This window comes from Mirounga leonina, unplaced genomic scaffold (genome assembly GCF_011800145.1).
Source record: "Mirounga leonina isolate KUSES-001 unplaced genomic scaffold, KU_Mleo_1.0 Mir_168, whole genome shotgun sequence".
In the NCBI taxonomy this organism is placed as follows: Eukaryota; Metazoa; Chordata; class Mammalia; order Carnivora; family Phocidae; genus Mirounga; species Mirounga leonina.
The window spans coordinates 39,646,034-39,670,980 of record NW_023270426.1 but is presented as its reverse complement, the minus strand read 5'-3'; the positions used below and the strand labels follow the sequence as shown (position 1 = coordinate 39,670,980).

At 38.5% G+C, this 24,947-nt stretch overlaps 1 protein-coding gene across 1 annotated transcript in view; it reads right to left on the bottom strand.

Annotated features, from left to right (window-relative positions):
• CWC27 (CWC27 spliceosome associated cyclophilin) overlaps positions 1-24,947 on the bottom strand; it is a 199,771-nt gene that overhangs the window by 19,237 nt on the left and 155,587 nt on the right. Inside the window, exons 12-13 of the mRNA XM_035014517.1 lie at positions 14,239-14,348; positions 9,055-9,158 (exon numbers count right to left, since the gene is read on the bottom strand). Coding sequence (XP_034870408.1) covers positions 9,055-9,158; positions 14,239-14,348 — 214 coding nt within the window. The remainder of the gene's footprint in view (positions 1-9,054; positions 9,159-14,238; positions 14,349-24,947) is intronic.

Sequence of the window (24,947 nt, the reverse complement as noted above, 5' to 3'; positions counted from 1 at the left end):
ATGCTGTCAACTTAAAAAAAAAAAAAAGGAAAGAAAGAAAGACAGAAAAAAAGATAAATTCTGGAGAGAGTCCAAGTCCATAATCGATGATTGTGTATTCCCAGCATAGAAAAGGTTATCTTGTCCACTCTCCTCTTCTTTCTCTGAATGCTAAATTTACATTAGGTATACCCTGGAAGCCTGAGGATTTTATAATCTGGATTCAGCTAAGGAACCTGCTTTACAATACTTTTCTCCTTTTCTCAAGAGATTTTAAAATAGGACCATTAAGCACAACTAGCATATTTAATGAATTTATCTACATTCCTTCTTGGTCACAGACAACGTAACTGAGGTAAATTAACATTTGCCTTTTCTTTATATATTATTTTTCTTTGATATTATTACATCAAGCCAACTATATAACAATTTGTCAATTTAATTTAGAATGTTTATTTTGTGCTGCTTTAGTAATTTGTCAGGCCTTACCAATATTACCCCAGTACTATGCACGCCCCCTCCCTCTCTCACACCTAATATTTCCTGAGCATTTCCTTAGAGTCGGGTACTTTGTAACTTACAACTACCTTACATGAATTATCTCATTTAATTCTAATAACAATTCTGAGGTAGATATTGTTATCTCCACTTTACAGGTGAAGAAATTGAGGCTTGCAATAGAGGTTGCTTACTCAGGCAGTCTGATTTAACAGCTCGCAATATAAGTAAAAGATAATTCAACATGTAGGATTACAGAGAGCCTCCATGGTGGTGCATTTTTTTTTCCTTAAAGATTTTATTTATTTATTTGAGAGAGAGAGAGCGAGAGAGAGCACAAGCGGGGTGAAGGACAGAGGGAGAAGCAGACTCCCCACTTACCAGGGAGCCCGATGTGGGACTCGATTTCGATCCCGGGACTCCAGGATCATGACCCAAGCCAAAGGCAGACACTTAACCGACTGAGCCACCCAGGCGCCCATGGTGGTGCATTTCTTTAAAGGAATGTAGAAAGTATTCCAAACATGAGAATGGATGATATATGCTGTAACCAGCTCTAGAAGACAGATATTATGATTTAGAATCAAAGGTCTATGAAAGTCAAGTTGATTTTCCCCCCTTCACTCTATTAATTATTTCTTCATGTTGAAATCACTGTTCTGGAAGCAGGATGGGGTCCTAAGTGTGACCCCTCACCATTTATTACTGTGTGATCTTGGGCAAATAACCTACTTTTCTGGGCCAGAGTTTCCTCATTTATAGAATGGGACTAATTCTAATTATCTGGTGGAGTTGTAAGAAACAAGTCCACCATGGCTGGTCTCTAACCTATGAGCCCTCGGAGGGCTAAATAAGAGAAGACAGCATTAAGGTCCTAGCAGGGTACCTGAAATATAGCATATGCAAATATCTGCTTCAAGAATGAATTGGTAGGATTCAGAGCCACCTTTATCTCCTACTACCAGTAGAAGACTATATGATCAAAAAGCATAAAAAGTATGTATATTTAAAGTCAAATATAAGTGACTTCTACTCTGTCAGTTATTTTGTATAACCTTATTAATCGGAATAATTGATAATTGGGTAAAAATATACTTAACAGGCTGTTTTAAAAGAAATGATGAGATTGCACATTAAAGTAACTCTGCAGACTTGTTAAAACCAAAAAGTCTGCGAAAATATAAACACTCCAAAAGCAAAGAAAAAAAATTAACCTAGGCACAGACCTTACAGACTTCACAAAAAATAATTCAAAATGGATCATAGACCCAAGTAAGTGAGTCACAGAGATGAAAAGTATGGCATAGGGAATATAGTCAATAATATTGTAATAACATTGTATGGTGACAGATGGTGACTACACTTATTGTGGTTGAGTAATGTAGAGAACCGCTGAATCAATGTCATACACCTGAAACTAATATAACACTGTATGTTAATTATACTTCCATTAAAAAATGGATCATCGACTGAAATGCAACATGCAAAAGTGTAAAACTCCTGGAAGATAACAGGAGAAAACCTAGATGACCTTGGCTATTAGATGAAACACCAAAGGCATGATCCATGAAACGAACAATGGATAAGACAAACTTCACTGAAATTAAAAGATTTCTGCTCTGTGAAAAACAATGTCCAGAGAATAAGAAGAGAAGCCACAGACTGGGAGAAAATATTTACAAAAGACACACCTGAATATACAAAGAACTTTTAAAACTCAATAATAAGAAAGTGAGCAACCTGATAAAAAAGTGAGCAAAAAACCTTAGCAGACACCTCACCAAAGTAGATATAGAGATGGCAAACAGCATGTGAAAAGATGATCAACACCATAGGTCCTTGAGGAACTGCAAATTAAAATAACAATGAAATACCACTCTACACCTATCAGAATGGTCAAAATCCAAAACACTGAGAACATCAAATGCGAGTCAAACAACAGGAACGCTCATTCATTGCAGTGGGAATGCAAAATGGTCAAGCCACTTTGGATGGTAGTTTGGCGGTTTCTTACAAAATTAAACATGCTCTTACCATATGATATAGAAGTCATGCTCCTTGATATTTACCCCAGAACTTATGTCCACACAAAAACTTACACATGGATGTTTACAGCAGCTTTATTCATAATTGCCAAAACTTGGAAGCAACTGAGATGCCCTTTAGTAGGTGAGTGCATAAGTAAAATGTGCTACATACAGACAATGGAATATTATTCAGCATTAAAAACAGAGCTATGAAGCCATGAAAGGATGTAGAGGAATCTTAACTGCATATTACTAAGTGAAAGCAGCCAACCTGAAAAAGCTTCATACTCTGTGATTCCAACTATATGACGTTCTGGAAAAGGCAAAACTACGCACACAGTAAAATCATCTGTGATTGCCAGCATTAGCCAGAAAGTGAGAGATGAAGAGGCAGAACACAGAGAATTTTTAGGGCAGTGGAACTATTCTGCATGGTATTATAATGATGGAAACATGTCGTTACACATTTGTCCAAAACCCTAGAATATATATCACTGAGAGTGAGCCCTAATGTAAACTGTGGCCTTTGAGAGAGAATGATGTGTGAATGTAGGTTCATCATTTGTAACAGATGTACCTCTGGTGTGGGATATTGATAGTTGAGATGGCTGTGTGTTGGGGGAGGGGGAGGCAGGGGAATATGGGAACTCTTTACACTTCCTGGTCACTTTTGCTGTGAATCTAAAACTGGACTAAAAAAATAAGGTCTATTACAAAACATTTCTGAAAAAGAAAAAAAAAAACAACAGTTGAGGGTCAGTTTGGAATTGCTATGGGCATGGTAAGAATTATGCTGTAAGCAGGTCTAGACCAATAGGTTGGACACATTTAATTCAGAAAGCATTACTTTGGTACTGCTTGAAAACAAGGATCACAAACTGGGAAGTTGAATAAAGCTTCCCAGGACCTATAGATTGGGTTATTATATCTAATAAAAAAGAACCACCATGAAACAATGACACAATGACTAAAGATGCTTTAGTCCATCAGTTCTCAAAGTGTGACTTGGGGTTCTCTGTGTCTCCAATGGCAATGATTTTAGTATGAATACTAAAACATTATTTGCCTTTTTCATTCTTTTTTTTTTTTTTCAAGATTTTATTCATTTATTTGACAGAGAGAGACACAGCGAGAGAGAGAACACAAGCAGGGGGAGTGGGAGAGGGACAAGCAGACTCCCTGCGGAGCAGGGAGCCCGATGCGGGGCTCGATCCCAGGGCCCCGGGACCATGACCCGAGCTGAAGGCAGACGCTTAACGACTGAGCCGCCCAGGCGCCCCTGCCTTTTTCATTCTTATCCTAGGAATGTACAGTGGAATTCTTCAGAGACTACATGATGTGTGGGGTCAAAACAGAGTGCAGAAGCAGATATGAGAACCCAGCTGCTCCTGTTATATCAGACACTGGAGGTATGTAAAAAAGGTAAGCAAAAAAAAAAAAGGGTAAATCAGTGCCACTCTTCTTACTAGATTTTCTTCTATGAAAATACAACAGTTCTTCATAAAACTTTTATGTTAAAATGAAATATTTTTAGTGATTTTAAGTTTTTTAGTTTTAATTTCTAGAAGGTAAGAATCAATAGATATATTCCATACAAATAAAAGCTCTTTGGAGTCCTCACTAATTTTTAAGAGTATAAAGGGGTCCAGAGACAAAATTTTTGAGACCTGGTGCCCTAGCTAATGCTAAGGGGTAAAGAAGATCTCTCACTTTGCTAATGTGGGCTTTCACTATTCTCACAGCTTTATACCTGTATTTGGGTTTGTCTACACTTACTTATTAGCCATGCCTGGCAAAGTCCTGACTGAATGAAGTGGCAACTATAATTAAAATATTCATTTGTAGTTACTGCATCCTTTACTCAATACATGACTACATCGTATACAAATTCCAGTATGTATTATATATAAAAGGTGTTTAAAGCTTTGCCAGTGAGATGAAGCTATGTCCTTCAATGGTATCTTCTAAGGAGCTCTGAATGGGCCTGTCAATAATTACTTTTATGTCTGCATTATTAAATTTTCACAGTTTTGGCCACTCAGGCAACCGGTACTTGTTACTTCTATGCTCTGCTAACTCCAGAGGAACACTTGAAAACTACTTCATGCTAAACCTTGGTTCTTGAACTCCAATCTCTAGCACAAATTGTGACCAATGGACAAACTGATTTTTAATGCAAGTCAAGGTGCAGTAATAAAATTGAAAAACAAAAACAAACAAACAAAAATCTAGATCCAAAAGTTCTAACCTATAAGATTATCTTGGAAGGAGAATTTTTCAGAATCAAGAACAAAACCACTTAGACCTGAGGATGCTGAGGAGTCATGATGAAATTTGTACCAGTTTTATTAAAAACAGAAGCAAATCAGACTGTTTGTTTTTTTTAAAACTTTACAAGGGCAAAGCATTTTTTCTAAAATGTTATTCTCTTTCACTAAGTACTGCAGAATATCTTAATTAATCCTTGAGATTCTAACAGCCCTAAAAGCAAGTCATAAAAATGATATTTACATGGGAGTATAAACTGGAATGACATTTTGGGAGGGCCACTTGAAAATATTTAGCAGAAACCTAATATGCATACCCACTGACTATGAAATTCCAGTTCTGGAATTAATCTGGAGAAAACTGGCAATGATGAGGACACATGGATGTTCATTACAGTGTTGTATATAATCATAAAAACTGGAAAGAGCCTAAATATCCAGCAATATAGGGCTGATCAAGTAAACTGTGGTTTATCATATAAATGACTATGTGGCCATAACACAAAAACATAAAAATTCATCATAAAGTTATGTATGTCAAGGAAAAGTACTTATTGTATATTACTGAGGGAAGAAAGCAAGTTATAAGATTATGGCATTATATGATCTCATTTCTGTGAAAAAAATATATATGCATAAAAATATCTGGAAGGATATAAATTAATAGTATTTACTGTTGAGGTTGGGATCACTGTTGATTTTTATTTATTTTCTTTGAGGGGTCTGTATTCTGGTTTTGCTACAGTGAACATCTTTTCTTTATATAATAAAAATAATTATTAAAATACTTGAGGCAACCATTGCAATTTTTAGTGTTTCTCTAATTCTTATGATACTGAATACTGTATGTACTATGGAAAGTGGTAGGGGGAGAGAGATGAGAAGAGAAGGAGGGAGCAAAGTGGACAGACTTTATACTGTTTATTATTTTGTCACGTATATTTGTTGTAAAGGATTAGGTTAATGTTAGATTTAACAATCTGGAAAAAATTTCAATGGAACTTAGTAGTAAATAGTTAAATGTTCACAAAACCGCACTTTACTCTCATAGATTTAATTTTTCTCCTCTCCTTGGAATGCTGATTTTGTTCTGTAGGAGCAGGTGGCTTTCTTTTTTATGCCTCTCTATTATCTTGTCAGACACAGCTCTCTCAAAACTTTTTTGGGAGCTAACCAAGCCTTATCTAACCAAACCCAAAATGGCATATGGACTTCATCCACATGGTCACATGAATCTGTTGGCTGATGACTCCTGCCATGTATCTAATTGGTTTTAGAAAATCCATGCTTGAAGAAGGATCCTATAGCTCCAAGAGCGCGATGCTGTGGGATGAAGGAATATAGCGGCAACGAGGCTACTTTAGCGGCTACACTGAATCTGGGAGCCATCACTGCCACCAAGTATTGGCAGCGTATATCCCAACAAGGGAAGAATCCTAATAATTTTGAGTGAAAAATTTCTATCATGCATTTCAGCTTAGATCTACTAATAACACTTATTTAAATGCCTTGTTAGACAGTGAAATCTGGGAATAATTATCAAACACCATATACAGTGTTTACAATAGAATCATATTTCTTTTCTTTCTCTCCCCCCCATTTTTTTTTTTTTTGCACGAAAAGTAGAATGCTGCTGAATGGTACCCAAATGTCTGTTGTATACCATGCCAATACAGCAGCTCAGCCAAAAATGCGAATAGAACAGTTTGCCAAGTAAAAGAAAACATAACAAATTGGTAATGGTTTCTATCTTGACAGAAAATGAAAATGATCCCTCAATGTGTGGTCACTCATGCGGACACATAAAAATGTCTGAGAAGCAATCATTTTACCTCAGATAACAGACCCTGACAGTGTAGTACGGCACTGGCTGACTTTCACTTCTTAGAAAAGCGGTAACCGTGACCTACAAAATAGTCTGGTAACCATGTAATTTATGCATAACACACATGCACATGCCATGCACTCATAATATTTGCCATAAATCATTTTGAATACAAGACTTCTTTTCTGAGTGGAATATATTTTATGAGAGATGATCTAAATCACTAGAGACCGGATAAAGTTAAACGGGTGCATTTATGAACAGAAAGGATGTTGTTCCTTATCAGGTTACAAAAGTTCTATAGTCTATAGTGGGATAAAAAGGGTCCCATGTATTCTGTAGGATTCTCTTTAGTGCCTTGAACATGAAAGGTATTTTATTAGATGTCAAATAAAACAAATACGAAAAATGTGTAGGTACATAGTTTACAGTTCTGACTTTCTGTTAAGGAGACTGCAATTAAAGGTAGAAATGAACCCCCTGAAGACCTGGTGAAGACTAGGTCTTTAACTTAACTTACTTACCCTTCCTTTACCACTTATTTTTGTTCCCCAGATGGAGAAGTGGTCAACATCATTGACCAGTGATTTTACCATCTGGTAAAGTTTTTCCATTTGTTTACTTTCTAATGAGGATGTTAGAACATAGATTGTACTATGAAATCACAACAAAAGCAAGAATGACAATTTTAAAAACACTAATTGACATCTGAAGCTAATGAGGAATTCACAGTGAGAGAATACTGAACCAAGTGGCTAGGAAGAACCTTGGGAAGTTAAATGGTCTTGCCAAGTTGAAAGTAAATTTGAATCCTGCGGGTTATGAGATTCAAATGAAACTTCTGGGTTTAAATTTGTAGATGACTTTCCTGTTCAATAAAAAAGGACTTAAATGGCTTATAAAAAGGTTAAAAAAACTTATTGGGCATCAAACTGCTCTTACAAAACACCATCTTGATGAGTTAAGTGTAAATGAATCAGAAACACATGGATCATGTTTCCTTAAAAAATGCATATGGATTCAAAAATAAGGGGAAGAGGACTTGGCAAAGCATTTTTTTGTGTGGTGGTTGAACCCAAAACATTTGAAAGATATTTTGAGACATTCAAGGAATCCAAAATAAAACTAAACCTGTCCAGTCATATAAAAAAACAGAAAGTTCTTCTTTGTAATGTGCATTTATCTCTGTGGGTCAATCAACACTCACTGAGCCTTCCCCTTTGGCACAGGACAGTGGGAGAAGCCAGTTTCTGCCTTTAAGCAACTTTGAATTTAAGTATAAACAAATACACATAAGTAATAGAAACCAATTTAAAAAGTCTCAGGGTTAAAAAAAAAATAACCTAGATCCTACAGAAACTATATATTGAGAAATACGTAAGTACTTAAGGGTCCCAGGGGAGGAGGGTTCATTCTATTCAAATAATCATCCCCTCAGCCCTTTTGATTAAAGTTATATATAGTTGTAGAATCTTACTTGCTTAAATGTTTTCTTAATAAGTGTTTTTATGTCTTTTTTAATGTGTGTCCCAGCCCTCTTTCCTCCACCCTCTAGATTTGTGAGCGCTCAACAAATCTTGCTGACTGGTTTCCTGGAGGATGGGAGTGTTGAGCAGTTTTGAAATAGGAGAGAGATGCTGTCTGGCAGAGAGGAGTGAGGCTATGATTCTGGGTTGGGGTAATGGCACATGTGACAGTTCAGAGGCTCCAGAGGGTGAGTCATATGTGGGGGGTGACCCACTGGCTTGCTTGCAGCAATGTGCTTGAGCCAGGGTGGAGTGGGAGGTGAGGGCAGTTAGGTGTGGGGAGTCCTAATATACTACATGTGAAGTCAACTGGAGGACAGAGGAGTGTGATAAGGAAAAGCACAATTCTTACTCCTTTTATTTTTCTCTTTTGCCATTATAGGATAAAGTGCTAAGGATAGGACATGTACGAGTCATTAATTCCTTTATTTCTTATCAGTGTCTTAAAAAGCTGAAAAATAGCCAAAGAAAAAATAAGTTGACTGTGTATGAATTGCTAGGATCCTGTAGGTCATAAATTTTAAGAGGAACTTAGTAGGATTATGAAATGTATTACTGAGTCCTAAAATGTTTGTGGGAAAGTGTAAAAAATTAATGATTTAGAATCTTTTGAGGCGCTTTCTAGCTGTTTAATGTGAATCTTATCTTTTCCATAATATTAGAAAGTTATTTAGGACAGGGAGAACATCACATATTTCTTGTATATTTTCCGCTAGCTAGCATAATACTGGGAACACACCAAGCACTCAATAAATGCTTACTCAAGTGAAATGAAGACAAAAGGTGCTGAGGCCCTACAATGACAAGGGTGTAATGAAAGGTGAAGTCTGAAAGAAAAAAGAAAAGAGGACGATATAGTGGGAATGTCCTAATAGCATCTCTGCTCTGAGCCTGTTTGTTCACGGTTAATACAGAGGAGTCAAAGCCCTTACCATCCTTCGTCATCTTCTACTTCTGCTTCAGAAACGTCATTCTCAGGAGTTTCAGCAATTGCTTGAGTGAGTTTAGATTTAAACTGGTTCAGCAGCGCCAGGGTCTGGAATAACAGTTACATTGCTAAGTTTTCTGATAAGGATAAACATAATTTTACAAGAAACACTGAAGTTTGGGAGAAAATAAAATGTGAAACACTAACACATAAAGCACTTAAATTTTTAATCTTGAAGGAAAATAATAAAACTGCAACAGTGACTGATATTCACAAACCTTGACATTGCCTTGTTTGCATTTGCACTGACCTTTTCCCTCAGACATTGGTGACTGTTTTCTGCTTTGGGGAACACAAATTTGCTTATATAAAAGATACTTAAACAATAAAAGGCATGCTTGTTAATGGCTAATTTTTAATGCCCATAAGAAAAGGATGTATTTTACTAAAATATGTGAAATTAAAAATAAAACACCAATAACAAACACTATTTGTCACTGAACAAATTTCCAAAAACTTAAAAAGTTCATTGTTAAGGACGGTAAAATGAATGAACACATTAACTGTTGGAAGATGGGTAAATGGGAGTAATATTTTTAGAAAGCTCTTTATATTTATCAGAAACTTTAAGATGCTCATTCCCTTTGATTCAATCACTTCAATCCTGGGAATACATGAAGAAAATTATGTGAAACAAAATGGTTTATGCAAAAGATGTATACTGCAGCGGTACTCATACAAGTGAAGAATGGAAACATGTTAAAATGTCTATCAATCATGAACTAGCTAAATTTGCTAAAAAACAGTGACTATGCCATTACACTATTATAAAAATTATATTCGCGAAGTATTACATTCTATTGTTAAGTATAAGAAGTGGGGCATAAACACCATGGTTCAGTAGGTTTAAAGAAAAGGGGGGCCATTTCTCTGATTTGTGTTTGTCTCCTGTGTCCTTTGTGGGTAACAAACAACAAGTGCCTACAATTTTGTAATCACATTGTCCCCCTGGCTGTAACTTAACAGTTGACTCCGAATTTGAGCAGAGAACCAAAGTTGGAAAAAATTTTTTTTATCCTACAGTTTAAAAAAGTATGTAATTGTGAAATGGGGTGAAGTACTACCTGTCTAAAAAATCAAATGTCTAATTAAGATACTGACATACTGAATTTAGTACTAAAATAGTCATATTTCATAAGGAAAAAGAGGTATAATAATTCGGTATGTGAATAACAAGTATAATAAGGAATCATAATAAATTGCTAGGCTCTGTAATTTATCTAGGAAATACCCTTAAGACCATAGTTCTTGAAAAAATTAAGTAGATTTTGGTAGGTCTAGAACTTAAGCGCAGTAAAGACAGGTGGTGCAAGAATCAAAGGCAGTTATTGCCAAAAAATGACAGTAAAAGCACCTTATATGTTTTATAAGTTCTGCAAAATTTAATGCGCACATGGACAACAGATGAAAATATACACATTGCCATAGCTGCTGAATGAGATGAGTTTTGGGGAAACACTATAAATTCCTACAGAATATCCTCATAGGCATTCTGAGGGCTGCCTAGTCCATTAGGGTTTAGATATTTTATCTGTTTCCAGAGTAGTAATTAAAAGACTAAGCTCTTCAACAGTGTTAACAGATAAAGAAGGCATCCCTTGTTTTTAAACCTCATTCATTGGGCGCCTGGGTGGCTCAGTTGGTTAAGCGACTGCCTTCGGCTCGGGTCATGGTCCCGGAGTCCTGGGATCGAGTCCCACATCGGGCTCCCAGCTGAGCGGGGAGTCTGCTTCTCCCTCTGACCCTCTCCCCTCTCGTGCTGTTTCTCTCTCTCTCTCAAATAAATAAATAAATAAAATCTTTAAAAAAAATAAATAAACCTCATTCATTAAAAAAACCATTGTGCTTACAAACGTTTATTGTATTTGCTTTATAATAAGAAAAAGGTTAATTTAGAGATACTAGAAAACAAGAAGAAGCAAAACAAAAATATCTATTGTCCCACCACTAAGAATAACATTTTGGTAAATATCCTTCAAGGCTTTTTAGGTGTTGTTGTGTATATGTGTATGAGTTTATAATATCTATATATATATTATATAAAATATATCTGCATATGCATATTTCTATACCTATAGCTTAAAGTAAACCCCATCAATTTTTTTAAAAGATTTTATTTATTTATTTGAGAGAGAGGGAGAGAGAGTGTGAGAGCATGAGCAGGGGGAGGGGAAGGGGTAGAGGGAGAAGCAGACTCCCTGCTGAGCAGTGAGCCCAACCAGGGGCTCAATCCCAGGACCCTGGGATCATGTACTTAACAGACTGAGCCACCCAGGCACCTCAGCCCCATCAATTTTTAATGGTGAACCTTTGTACACTTGGAAATGTCTTTTCTGAAGGCAGAAAGAAAAATGAAAACAAAGGAGACTTCTTAGTGGAATCAAATTTAAAAGCTTCCTAGAGGGGCGCCTGGGTGGCTCAGGTGGTTGGGCAACTGCCTTCGGCTCAGGTCATGATCCTGGAGTCCTGGGATCAAGTCCCGCATCGGGCTCCCTGCTCGGCAGGGAGTCTGCTTCTCCCTCTGACCCTCCCCCCTCTCATGTGCTCTCTGTCTCTTTCATTCTCTCTGTCTCAAATAAATAAACAAATAAATCTTTAAAAAAAAAATAAAAGCTTCCTAGAAAATTACCCTAGACCTGGATCTTTTTCCTTGAGTTGAAAAAGTGGCAAGGCAGTCTGTTTTTAGATCCAATTAACCTGCTACTGGCATTTGCTCAGAGAAGGGGGACTGTAACAAACAAAAAACATCCTCTTGGCCTTTCTTAGCTTCTCCTGTAATCAAGATTGGACTTTCTGTAGTTGCATTCTAAAGGCAAGGGAAGACACTAGGCAGAAAAGCAAACATCACAAAAATAATGGGGCACAACATAGAGTAAAGAAGATAGGATTTGGGGGCACCTGGGTGGCTCAGTTGGTTAAGTGTCTGCCTTCAGTTCGGGTCATGATCCCAGGGTCCTGGGATAGAGCCCTGTGTCAGGCTCCCGCCTTAGCAGGGAGTCTGCTTCTCCCTCTCCCTCTCCCCTTCCCCCCTGCTCATGCTCTCTCTCTCGCTTGCTCTCTCTCTCTCAAGTAAATAAACAAAATTAAAAAAAAAAAAAAGAAGATAGGATTTGCATAGGGACATTTCTGTTTGGCATCTACAGGGGAGTCAGTCTTCTGGTTTTTGCTGAAGGAATGAATGGCCAACCACTTATAGCATGGCTCTTCAGCATGGTGAGAGCCTTCCTAGCAGGAGGAAACTCTTTCAAAGAGGCCCTTCCTTCGCAGACTGTGCACGTGTATCCACACAGAAGAGTCTCTTCAGCTGGCCTCTGCACCTCTAGTCCTGTCCTGGTTCAGTATACTTTCTATACTGCAGCCAGGTTGGAGGGATCTTCCTAAACTGCAAATGAGATCATGTCACTTCCTTCTTTCAATGGCTCCCACTGCCCTTAGGGTCCATATAAATTTCTTAATATGGCTCAAAAATGCCTTGCATGAGTTGGCTTCTGCTTTCCTCTCTAGCTTCATCTTTCTCTTAGTTTATGTTACAGTCATATTTAACATATAGTTTGCAAAGACATCAAATATTTTTCATATACTCTTCCTTTTGTCTGGCTACCTATCTCCTCTTTAGCCTTCACAGTTCAACTGACCAATCACTTTCTCAGGGAGGCCTTCCCAGATTCTTAGGCCGTGTTAGCTCCTACTATTAGACCTTTCCATAGTTCCCTGTACTTAACCTGTCATAATGCTCATCCTCTTTTATTGGTATTACTTACTTGGCTCTTTTCCCTAATAGCTCAGAGAGGACAGATGTGTGTCCACCTTGTTTACCACCAAATACACTGATTAGTACATGGTTCTTAATAATTATTTGCTAGGAGGCAAAAAAGAAGAGTGCATGAATAAGAGTGAGCCTTAGGGCATCTTTGGTAGTATATTGACTACAGTTGCTATTCATTGTGACTCCATGAAAACAAGTTAATAATGTACTTTTTCTTAATTTCATTTGATGTGCCATTTCTTTTGAAAATTGCTCAAATTCGTTCTCTATAATTACAATTCCCTGTACCTGACTTTTTGTGGAACTTTCCTTATGATTATTTTCATGCTAAGTACTGATGCATGATCCTTCTTTACCAGTAATTAGGTGTCATTTATAATGTAGTCCCTGATTATATTAATTTATTCAAGTAGACTTGGGCTTTTTTTTTTTTTTAATATTTTATTTATTTATTTGACAGAGACAGATAGCGAGAGCAGGAACACAAGCAGGGGGAGTGGGAGAGGGAGAAGCAGGCTTCCCGCCGAGGAGGGAGCCCGATGTGGGGCTCGATCCCAGGACCCTGGGATCATGACCTGAGCCGAAGGCAGACGCTTAACGACTGAGCCAGCCAGGCGCCCTAGACTTGCGCTTTTTAATATACTTTTATTTTGCCTATTTTATTTATACACCTAAAATGCATGTTTTCAAATAGATATATATGGCAGCACCAAAAATAAATGATTCTGGTCTTCCCCCTAGCTTTTCATCATGAATGCCTGCTGAAGATACTTACTTTATTAAATGCCAAGTGTGGCATGGTGTGTAAAATTGACTTTCAGATTGTTGAGCTATCTCTTTTTATTCTTATTTCTAACAGTCTTCTTTTATTAGTTCTTAAAAATTCGGAAATTATTTGAAACAAGCAGAGTCCTGTAATATTATTGACAACAGAAGTCAACTAGTGGACCAAATGCCTTATTTACAGGCAGTGTACAATTTCGAGCAGCACTGGCTAGTCAGCATGCGAGATGCTGTGCTAGAAGAGATCTCTTCATCATTTATAATCACCACTTCTCCATTTCATAATATTTACTTAGAGGTTCTACCTGGCTATCTGAGAATATGTGGCTTTATAAGGTTCCTGTGCTTGATATGAGAGTACAAAGTTGAAACCTGCAAGTTTTAGGCTTTTTGCCTATAATGTCTGGAAAAAACAGGAGTGGCCAAGGTTCTTGTCACCCCTTCCTGTACGAATAGGTCTTTCTTCATTTTTAAGAGGTAGTGTTTTTCTGACGTATAATCAAATTAGGCTTCATTAGGAACACCTAAAGACAATTAAAAGGCAATGCATTACCTATGGATTTAGGCTTATGAAGTTACCTGGTCTTCCCGAGAAGTTCCTTTCTTTGCCTGTTGCTTCCTCAGAGCTTCATACTTTTGCTTTTCTCTTCTGTATTCTGCAACAGCACCATCAAGAGCAGTTTCTTCCTCTGAAGAATAATAGAATATTCTTAGAATAAATAGTAAAAAGACTGTGTGGTTTCATATTAACGTTTATGCTTATTACAGAAGAGGAGGTCAGAACCTGGGATGGGTTTTTGCCCATTTAAAAATCAAACCAATAAACGGCTCCAGCTCCACAACTATTTCCTATGCTAGACAGTGATCAATGTTAATTTATCAACCAATTTTATAAACATCTTTATTATATAATGCATTATTGTAGTTGTTCTCACTTGTTTGAGTATAAAATTACCTATCTCACTTTTAAAATAATTAAGATTTTCCTAAATTGACAAGGCAAGAAACAACAAATGTTGGAGAGGTGGAGAAAGGGGAACCGTCTTACACTGTTGGCAGGAATGCAAGCTGGTGCAGCCACTTTGGAAAACAGTGTGGAGATTCCTCAAAAAATTAAAAATAGAGCTACCCTATGACCCAGCAATTGTACTCCTGGGTATTTACCCCAAAGACACAGATGTAGTGAAAAGAAGGGCCATATGCACCCCAATGTTCATAGCAGCAATGTCCACAATAGCCAAACTGTGGAAAGAGCCAAGATGCCCTTCAACAGATGAATGGATAAAGAAGATGTGGTCCATATATACAATGGAATATTACTCAGCCATCAGAAAGGACGAATCCCCAATTTTTGCATCAACATGGATGGGACTGGAGGAGATTATGCTAAGTGAAATAAGTCAAGCAGAGAAAGTCAATTATCATATGGTTTCACTTATTTGTGGAACATAAGGAATAGCATGGAGGACATTAGAGTAGGAAGGGAAAAATGAGGGGGGAAATCGGAGGGGGAGACGAACCATGAGAGACTATGGACTCTGAAAAACAAACTGAGGGTTCTAGAGGGGAGGGGGGTGGGGGGATGGGTTAATCTGGTGATGGGTATTAAAGAGGGGGCACATACTGAATGGAGTACTGGGTGTTATACACAAACAATGAATCATGGAACACTACATCAAAAACTAATGATGTAATGTATGGTAATCAACATAACATAATAAAATAAAATAAAAAAAATAAAAATATATGATGAGTATCAAATAATATGGCCATTCAATATGGTCAGTATTGATAAAATGTTGGAATTTTGCAACTATTTAAATTTATGATTTTAATAAAAAATGTTTTAAAGAATAATTCAGCAAAAATAAAGACCAATGTTCTTTTTTTTTAAAGATTTTATTTATTTATTTGACAGAGAGAGACACAGCGAGAGAGGGAACACAAGCAGGGGGAGTGGGAGAAGGAGTAGCAGGCTTCCCACCAAGCAGGGAGCCCGATGCGGGACTCGATCCCAAGACCCTGGGATCATGACCTGAGCCGAAGGCAGACACTTAATGACTGAGCCACCCAAGCGCCCCCCCAATGTTCATGAAAAAAAAAAAAAAAGATGTGCCTAAAATTTAGCACTGCTATTTTACATTCTTCTCCTGCTTTATAAGATACAATCGTTTGATATTGGTTGATTTTCCAATTACCTGCCACTTTTGTTCCTCGTTAAAGCAACAACAATAACAACAACTAATAAACAAGTTCAATTTGATGTCATCATAAGAAACAAATATATCAGGGGCGGAGCAAGATGGCGGAGGAGTAGGAGACCTGGATTTTGTCTCCTCTCAGGAATTCAGCTGGATAGGGGTCAAACCATTCTGAACACCTACGAACTCAACAGGAGATTGAAGAAAAGAAGAGCAACAACTCTCTGAACAGAAAAGCGACCACTTTCTGGAAGGTAGGACGTGCGGAGAAGTGAATCCAGGCGATATTCGGGAGGATAGACGGCGGGGGAGGGGCCTCCGTCGGCGCTTCTGGCAAGTGATAGAACCACGGAGCACAAAATCGGGACTTTTAAAAGTCTGCTCCGCTGAGGGACGACACTCTGGTGGCTAAGCGGGGGGTGGAACCCTCCGGGACAGTGTGGTCTCAGGACCCTCGGGGTCACAGAAAGACTGGGGGTGCCTGAGCGTGGCAGAGCTCCCAGGTATCGGAGCAGGGAAGCCCGCTGCAGAGACGGAGCCGAGGCGCGGGCTCTCAGCTCAGGGTTGCCATAAACCGTGATCCGCGGCACAGTCGGGCCGCTGCTCCTCCAGCAGGGACCCAACAAGTGGCAGGTCCGGGGAGACTCACCTTCCTCCCCCGGGGGGAGCCACGCGGGAGTGCACCGCAGGGATCTGCTGGGTTTGGAGACTGCACCCGGGGTCGGGTGCCAGAGATAGAAACGCGCGGTCACAGGCCAGGTGAGCACGGAGTGCGGCCGGAGACCGGGGAGACGGGAGTGACTGGCGGCTTTTCTCTGGGGGCTCCCTGAGGAGCGGGGCCCGAGTTCTCGGCTCCTCCGGGGCGGAGATTGGGAGGCCACCATTTTCACTCTCCGCCTCCAAAGCTGTACGGAAAGCTCGCAGGGAACAAAAGCCCCGGAGAGCAAACCCGAGCAGATTACTTAGCCGGGAGGGGGCAAGGGCGGGGCAATTCCGCCTCCGGCAAGACATTTGGAAACCACGGCAACAGGCCCCTCCCCAGAAGATCAGCGAGAACAGCCAGCCAAGACCAAGTTTACCGATCAATGAGAACGGCAGAACTCCAGCGCTAGGGGACTACTGCACATAGAGTTCATGGCTTTGGGATTCTTTAGTCATTCAAAGTTAATTTTTTTTTAACTGTCTTTTTTTCTTTTTTTTAATTTTTCTTTTTCCCTTTTTCAACCAACATCTTATCAATCCCTTTTTTAAAAAACATTTTTATTTTTCATTTTTGGAGTCATATTCTATCCCTTCATAGTAGTTATCCATATTTTTGGCATATATATATAAGTTGTTCTCTCTTTAAAATTTTGAGATAGTTTCTTCTAACAGATCAAAATATACCCTAAATCTCTAGTATATGGTTTTTTCTACTCCCCTGCCTGATCACATTCTCTCCCTTTTTTTTCTTTTTGCTTTTTTTAAATCCTCTTCTTTCTTTCTTCAAACAACGTCTTATCAATTCCTTTTATAAAATTTTTTATACTTTCCATCTTTACAGTCATATTCCATCCCTTCATCATATCAACCCTTATTTTTGTACATATATAAGTTTTTCTTTCTTTAAAATTTTGGGAGGCACTTTGGGAGGCACCTTGGGAGGTCTAACAGACCAAAATACACCCCAAATCTAGTGTGTGGCACTGATCTATATACCAGCCTGATCATATTTGATCACATTCTGGTTTTTTGTTGTTGTTGTTGTTGTTGTTTTGTTTGTTTTTGTTTTTATCTTTATCTTTATCTTTTTCTTTTTTTTTCTTTTTCTTTTTTCTCTCTTTCCCTTTCTTTTCCCACTGCTTCAGGTCTTTTCTGATTTGTTTAGAGTATATTTTCTGGGGACGTTGTTACTCTGCTAGCATTTTGTTCTTTCATTAATCTATTCTCCTCTGCACAAAATAACAAGACGGAAAAAATCACCTCAACAAAAAGAACAAGAGGTAGTACTGACTGCCAGGGACCTACTCAATATGGACATTAGTACGATGTCAGATCTAGAGTTCAGAATCATCATTTTAAAGATACTAGCTGGGCTTGAAAAAAATATGGAGGTTATTAGAGAAACCCTTTCTGGAGAAGTAAAAGAACTAAAATCTAACCAAGTAGAAATCAAAAAGGCTATTAATGAGGTGCAATCAAATACGGGGGCGCTAAGTGCTAGAATAAATGAGGCAGAAGAGAGAATCAGTAATATAGAAGATGAAATGATGGAAAATAAAGAAGCTGAGAAAAAGAGAGATAAACAACTACTGGATCATGAGGGCAGAATTCGAGAGATAAGCGATACCATAAGACGAAACAACATTAGAATAATTGGGATCCCAGAAGAAGAAGAAAGAGAGAGGGGGGCAGAAGGTATAATGGAGCAAATTATAGCAGAGAACTTCCCTAATTTGGGGAAGGAAACAGGCATCAAAATCCAGGAAGCACAGAGAACCCCTCTCAAAATCAATAAAAATAGGTCAACACCCCGACATCTAATAGTAAAACTTACGAGTCTCATAGACAAAGAGAAAATCCTGAAAGCAGCTCAGGAGAAGAGATCTGTAACCTACAATGGTAGAAACATTAGATTGGCAACAGACCTATCCACAGAGACCTGGCAGGCCAGAAAGGACTGGCAGGATATATTCAGAGCACTAAATGAGAAAAATATGCAGCCAAGAATACTATATCCAGCTAGGCTGTCATTGAAAATTGAAGGAGAGATAAAAAGCTTCCAGGACAAACAAAAACTAAAGGAATTTGCAAACACAAAACCAGCCCTACAAGAAATATTGAAAGGGGTCCTCTAAGCAAAGAGAGACCCTAAAAGCAACATAGACTAGAAAGGAACACAGACAATATACGGTAACAGTCACCTTACAGGCAATACAATGGCACTAAATTCATATCTTTCAATAGTTACCCTGAATGTAAATGGACTAAATGCCCCAATCAAAAGACACAGGCTATCAGACTGGATTAAAAAACAAGACCCATCAATATGCTGTCTACAAGAGACTCATTTTAGAACCAAAGACACCCCCAGATTTAAAGTGAGGGGGTGGAAAACCATTTACCATGCTAATGGACACCAAAAGAAAGCTGGGGTGGCAATCCTTCTATCAGACAAATTAGATTTTAAACCAAAGACTGTAATAAGAGATGAGGAAGGACATTATATCCTACTTAAAGGGTCTATCCAACAAGAAGATCTAACAATTGTAAATATCTCTGCCCCTAACATGGGAGCAGCCAATTAATAACAAAAGCAAAGAAATACATCGACAACAATACAATAATAGTGGGGGACTTTAACACCCCCCTCACTGAAATGGACAGATCGTCTAAGCAAAAGATCAACAAGGAAATAAAGACTTTAAATGACACACTGGACCAAATGGACTTCACAGACATATTCAGAACATTCCATCCCAAAGCAACGGAATACACATTCTTCTCTAGTCCCCATGGAACATTCTCCAGAATAGATCACATCCTAGGTCACAAATCAAGTCTCAACCGGTACCAAAAGATTGGGATCATTCCCTGCATATTTTCAGACCACAATGCTTTGAAACTAGAACTCAATCACAAGAGGAAAGTTGGAAAGAGCTCAAATACATGGAGGCTAAAGAACATCCTACTAAAGAATGAATTGGTCAACCAGGAAATTAAAGAAGAATTAAAAAATACATGGAAACCAATGAAAATGAAAACACAACTATTCAAAATCTTTGGGATGCAGCAAAGGCAGTCTTAAGAGGAAAGTATATAGCAATACAAGCCTTTCTCAAGAAACAAGAAAGGTCTCAAATACACAACCTAACCCTACACCTAAAGGAGCTGGAGAAAGAACAGCAAATAAAGCCTAAACCCAGCAGGAGAGGAGAAATAATAAAGATCAGAGCAGAAATCAATGAATAGAAACCAAAAGAACAGTAGAACAGATCAACGAAACTAGGAGCTGGTTCTTTGAAAGAATTAACAAGATTGATAAACCCCTGGCCAGACTTATCAAAAAGAAAAGAGAAATGACCCAAATCAACAAAATCATGAGTGAAAGAGGAGAGATCACAACCAACACCAAAGAAATACAAACAATTTTAAGAACATATTATGAGCAACTCTATGCCAGCAAATTAGATAACCTGGAAGAAATGGATGCATTCCTAGAGATGTATCAACTACCAAAACTGAACCAGGAAGAAATAGAAAACCTGAACAGACCTATAACCACTAAGGAAATTGAAGCAGTCATCAAAAATCTCCCAAAAAACAAAAGCCCAGGGCCAGATGGCTTCCCAGGGGAATTCTACCAAACATTTCAAGAAGAATTAATACCTATTCTTCTGAAACTGTTCCAAAAAATAGAAATGGAAGGAAAACTTCCAAACTCATTTTATGAGGCCAGCATTACCTTGATCCCAAAACCAGACAAGGACCCCATCAAAAAGGAGAATTACAGACCAATATCCCTGATGAACATGGATGCAAAAATTCTCACCAAAATACTAGCCAATAGGATCCAACAGTACATTAAAAGGATTATTCACCATGACCAAGTGGGATTTATCCCTGGGCTGCAAGGTTGGTTCAACATCCGCAAATCAATCAATGCGATACAATACATTAACAAAAGAAAGAACAAGAATCATATGATCCTCTCAATAGATGCAGAAAAAGCTTTTGACAAAGTACAGCATCCTTTTTTTTTTTTTTTTTAAGATTTTATTTATTTATATGACAGAGAGAGAGATAGCGAGAGCAGGAACACAAGCAGGGGGAGTGGGAGAGGGAGAAGCAGGCTTCCCGCGGAGCAGGGAGCCCGATGTGGGACTCGATCCCAGGACCCCGGGATCATGACCTGAGCCGAAGGCAGACGCTTAACGACTGAGCCACCCAGGCGCCCCACAGCATCCTTTCTTGATCAAAACTCTTCAGAGTATAGGCATAGAGGGTACATACCTCAATATCATAAAAGCCATCTATGAAAAACCTACAGCGAATATCATTCTCAATGGGGAAAAACTGAGAGCTTTTCCCGTAAGGTCAGGAACGCGGCAGGGATGTCCCCTATCACCACTGCTATTCAACATAGTATTGGAAGTCCTAGCCACAGCAATCAGACAACAAAAAGAAATAAAAGGCATCTGAATCGGCAAAGAAGTCAAACTCTCACTCTGTGCAGATGATATGATACTTTATGTGGGAAACCCCAAAGACTCCACCCCAAAACTGCTAGAACTCATACAGGAATTCAGTAAAGTGGCAGGATATAAAATCAATGCACAGAAGTCAGTGGCATTCCTATACACCAACAACAAGACAGAAGAAAGAGAAATTAAGGAGTCGATCCCATTTACAATTGCACCCAAAACCATAAGATACCTAAGAATAAATCTAACCAAAGAGACTAAGGATCTGTACTCAGAAAACTATAAAATACTCATGAAAGAAATTGAGGAAGACACAAAGAAATGGAAAAACGTTCCATGCTCATGGATTGGAAGAACAAATATTGTGAAGCTGTCAATGCTACCTAGAGCAATCTACACATTCAATGCAATCCCCATCAAAATACCATCCACTTTTTTCAAAGAAATGGAACAAATAATCCTAAAATTTGTATGGAACCAGAAAAGACCCCGCATAGCCAGAGGAATGTTGAAAAAGAAAAGCAAAGCTGGCGGCACCACAGTTCCGGACTTCCAGCTCTATTACAAAGCTGTCATCATCAAGACAGTATGGTACTGGCACAAAAACAGACACACAGATCAATGGAACAGAATAGAAAGCCCAGAAATGGACCCTCAACTCTATGGTCAACTCATCTTTGACAAAGCAGGAAAGAATGTCCAATGGAAAAAAGACAGTCTCTTCAACAAATGGTGTTGGGAAAAATGATAGCCACATGCAAAAGAATGAAACTGGACCATTTCCTTACACCACACACAAAAATAGACTCCAAATGGTTGAAAGACCTCAATGTAAGACAGGAGCCCATCAAAATCCTAAAGGACAACACAGGAAGCAACCTCTTTGACCTCAGCCGAAGCAACTTCATCCTAGAAACATTGCCAAAGGCAAGGGAAGCAAGGGCAAAAATGAACTATTGGGACTTCATCAAGATAAAAAGCTTTTGCAAAGCAAAGGAAACAGCAACAAAACCAAAAGACAACCGACAGAAGGGGAGAAGATATTTGCAAATGACATATCAGATAAAGGGCTAGTATCCAAAATCTATAAAGAACTCATCAAACTCAACACCCAAAGAACAAAGAATCCAATCAAGAAATGGGCAGAAGACATGAACAGACAATTTTCCAAAGAAGACATCCAAATGGCCAACAGACACATGAAAAAGTGCTCAATATCACTCGGCATCAGGGAAATCCAAATGAAAACCTCAATGAGATACCACCTCACACCAGTCAGAATGGCTAAAATTAACAAGTCAGGAAACGACAGATGTTGGCGGGGATGCGGAGAAAGGGGAACCCTCCTACACTGTTGGTGGGAATGCAAGCTGGTGCAGCCACTCTGGAAAACTGTATGGAGGTTCCTCAAAAAGTTGAAAATAGAGCTACCATATGATCCAGCAATTGCACTACTGGGTATTTACCCCAAAGATACAAAAGTAGCGATCCGAAAGGGTACATGCACCCCGATGTTTATAGCAGCAATGTCCACAATAGCCAAACTGTGGAAAGAGCCAAGATGTCCATCGACAGATGAATGAATAAAGAAGATGTGGTATATATATACAATGGAATATTATGCAGCCATCAAAAGGAATGAGATCTTGCCATTTGCAATGACGTGGATGGAACTGGAGGGTATTATGCTGAGCGAAATAAGTCAAACAGAAAAAGACATGTATCATATGACCTCACTGATATGAGGAATTCTTAATCGCAGGAAACAAACTGAGGGTTGCTGGAGTGGGGGGTGGGGTGGGAGGGATGGGGTGACTGGGTGATAGACACTGGGGAGGGTATGTGCTCTGGTAAGCTCTGTGAATTGTGCAAGACTGTTGAATCTCAGATCTGTACCTCTGAAACAAATAATGCAATATATGTTAAGAAAAAAAAAAAAAGAAGAAGGTAGCAGGAGGGGAAGAATGAAGGGGGGGAAATCAGAGGGGGAGACGAACCATGAGAGACGATGGACTCTGAAAAACAAACTGAGGGTTCTAGAGGGGAGGGGGGTGGGAGGATGGGTTAGCCTGGTGATGGGTATTGAGGAGGGCACATTCTGTATGGAGCACTGGGTGTTATGCACAAACAATAAATCATGGAACACTACATCTAAAACTAATGATGTCATGTATGGGGATTAACATAAGAATAAAAAAAAAGAAACAAATATATCCAACAAATAAGTCAGACAGCTATCAGAAGCAGATCAAAGTAATTTTTACTAAGTTAGAAATTAGAATACCAATTTATAGACTTGACCCTGTAATACTTCCCTGTGAGGATTAGTTAACATCTGGGTTTATGGAGCTCAGGTTTTGTCTCAAGAAAAAAGTACTAACATTTTATATTAGCTTACATGCACACATAATAATGAAAATTTATGATTAAAAAAAAAACACCAAAAACCAACAACCTATCTCTTCTTATCTTTGGCTGGCAAACCAAGATGAGCCAGATGTAATCAAGAATGCCAGTAATCGGGGTGCCTGGGTGGCTCAGTCGTTAAGTGTCTGCCTTTGGCTCAGGTCATGATCTCAGGGTCTTGGGATTGAGTCCCACATTGGGCTCCCTGCTCAGCGGGAAGTCCGCTTCTCCCTCTCCCACTCCCCCTGCTTCTCCCTCTCCCACTCCCTCTGCTTGTGTTCCCTCTCTCGCTGTCTCTCTCTGTCAAAAAATAAAATCTTTTAAAAAAAAAAAGAATGCTAGTAATCTTTCTTTTCAAGCCTTGGGTTATTGCTTACCTCTTTGTTACACAGTTTGAAGAATGTTATTAATGTGCAGTGTATTAACAGTCAGCCATTTTGTTCGAGATTTTCTAATGCAGTGACATTTGCTGCATAAACCCAACTGTGTGAAAAATCTGGCAACTATTCTATTTCATAACTAAGTATATCACATTAGTATAAATACTTCTCTTTACAATATGATCAACTACGAATAATCACAGCACATTATTTTTTATTTTTATTTCTCAGCAGTATACTCTGAATAATTTCCTTAGTTTTATATTTCAGTTCATTAACTCTTTGTTTAGTTGTATCTAATCAGTTTTTAACACATAAACTGAGCCATAATTATATTTTTTATATCTAGATATTCTTTTTGGCTATTCTTCAAATTCACCTGTTCTTTTAATAGTCTCAGTCTTTATTATGATATTTAGTCCTTAAAAAAAAAATCCTTTAATTATTTAAAACACCTGTTATTTGTATCTTTCAGATTCTTCTTGGGGATCTTTCTGTTATGTCTTCTGACTCTCTTCCTAGGCTCATCATTTCTCTATGTGTTTTCTAATTTTTGATTGTGAGTTTAGCTAGAGCTGCATCTCCATCATGCTCCATAGGAATCCTAGGCACACAGGATTGTTTAAGAGTTTCTACAAAGAACTTTTGCATTTGTTTCTATCAGGCAATTGAGGGGTTCCAGTAGTCTAGAGCCATTTTTTTTTTTCAAGTTAATTTCTTGGCTTAGGATTCCTATACCATATAGGGAATGTATATTCAGACGTTGTAGCCATGCCTGGTAGAAGTTTAGGGTTTTGATTTTTTGAGACTTTTTTTTTTTAATCTCCCCCACATATAGGTTTGAAACACGACAAGCTTCACTGTGGCCTTTCTGACCAGGTGGACAGTTTTTCTAGTTCCCATTTCTCTTGAGCCATGGCCACATCTCTGTCCAAGTCTGAGATTAAAATGCCCAGCTTCTAGCTAGTAGAGCCTACATCTGGTTCCAATACTCCCCTGGGCAACTATAATATCAGCTTGCCCACTTAATGCTCTGGTTTTGCTTCCCCTTTGTTTCTGGTACCTAGCACTTTTCTTTTTTTCTTACCTTCTCTCTCTGTCTCTCTGTTTCTCTCCCT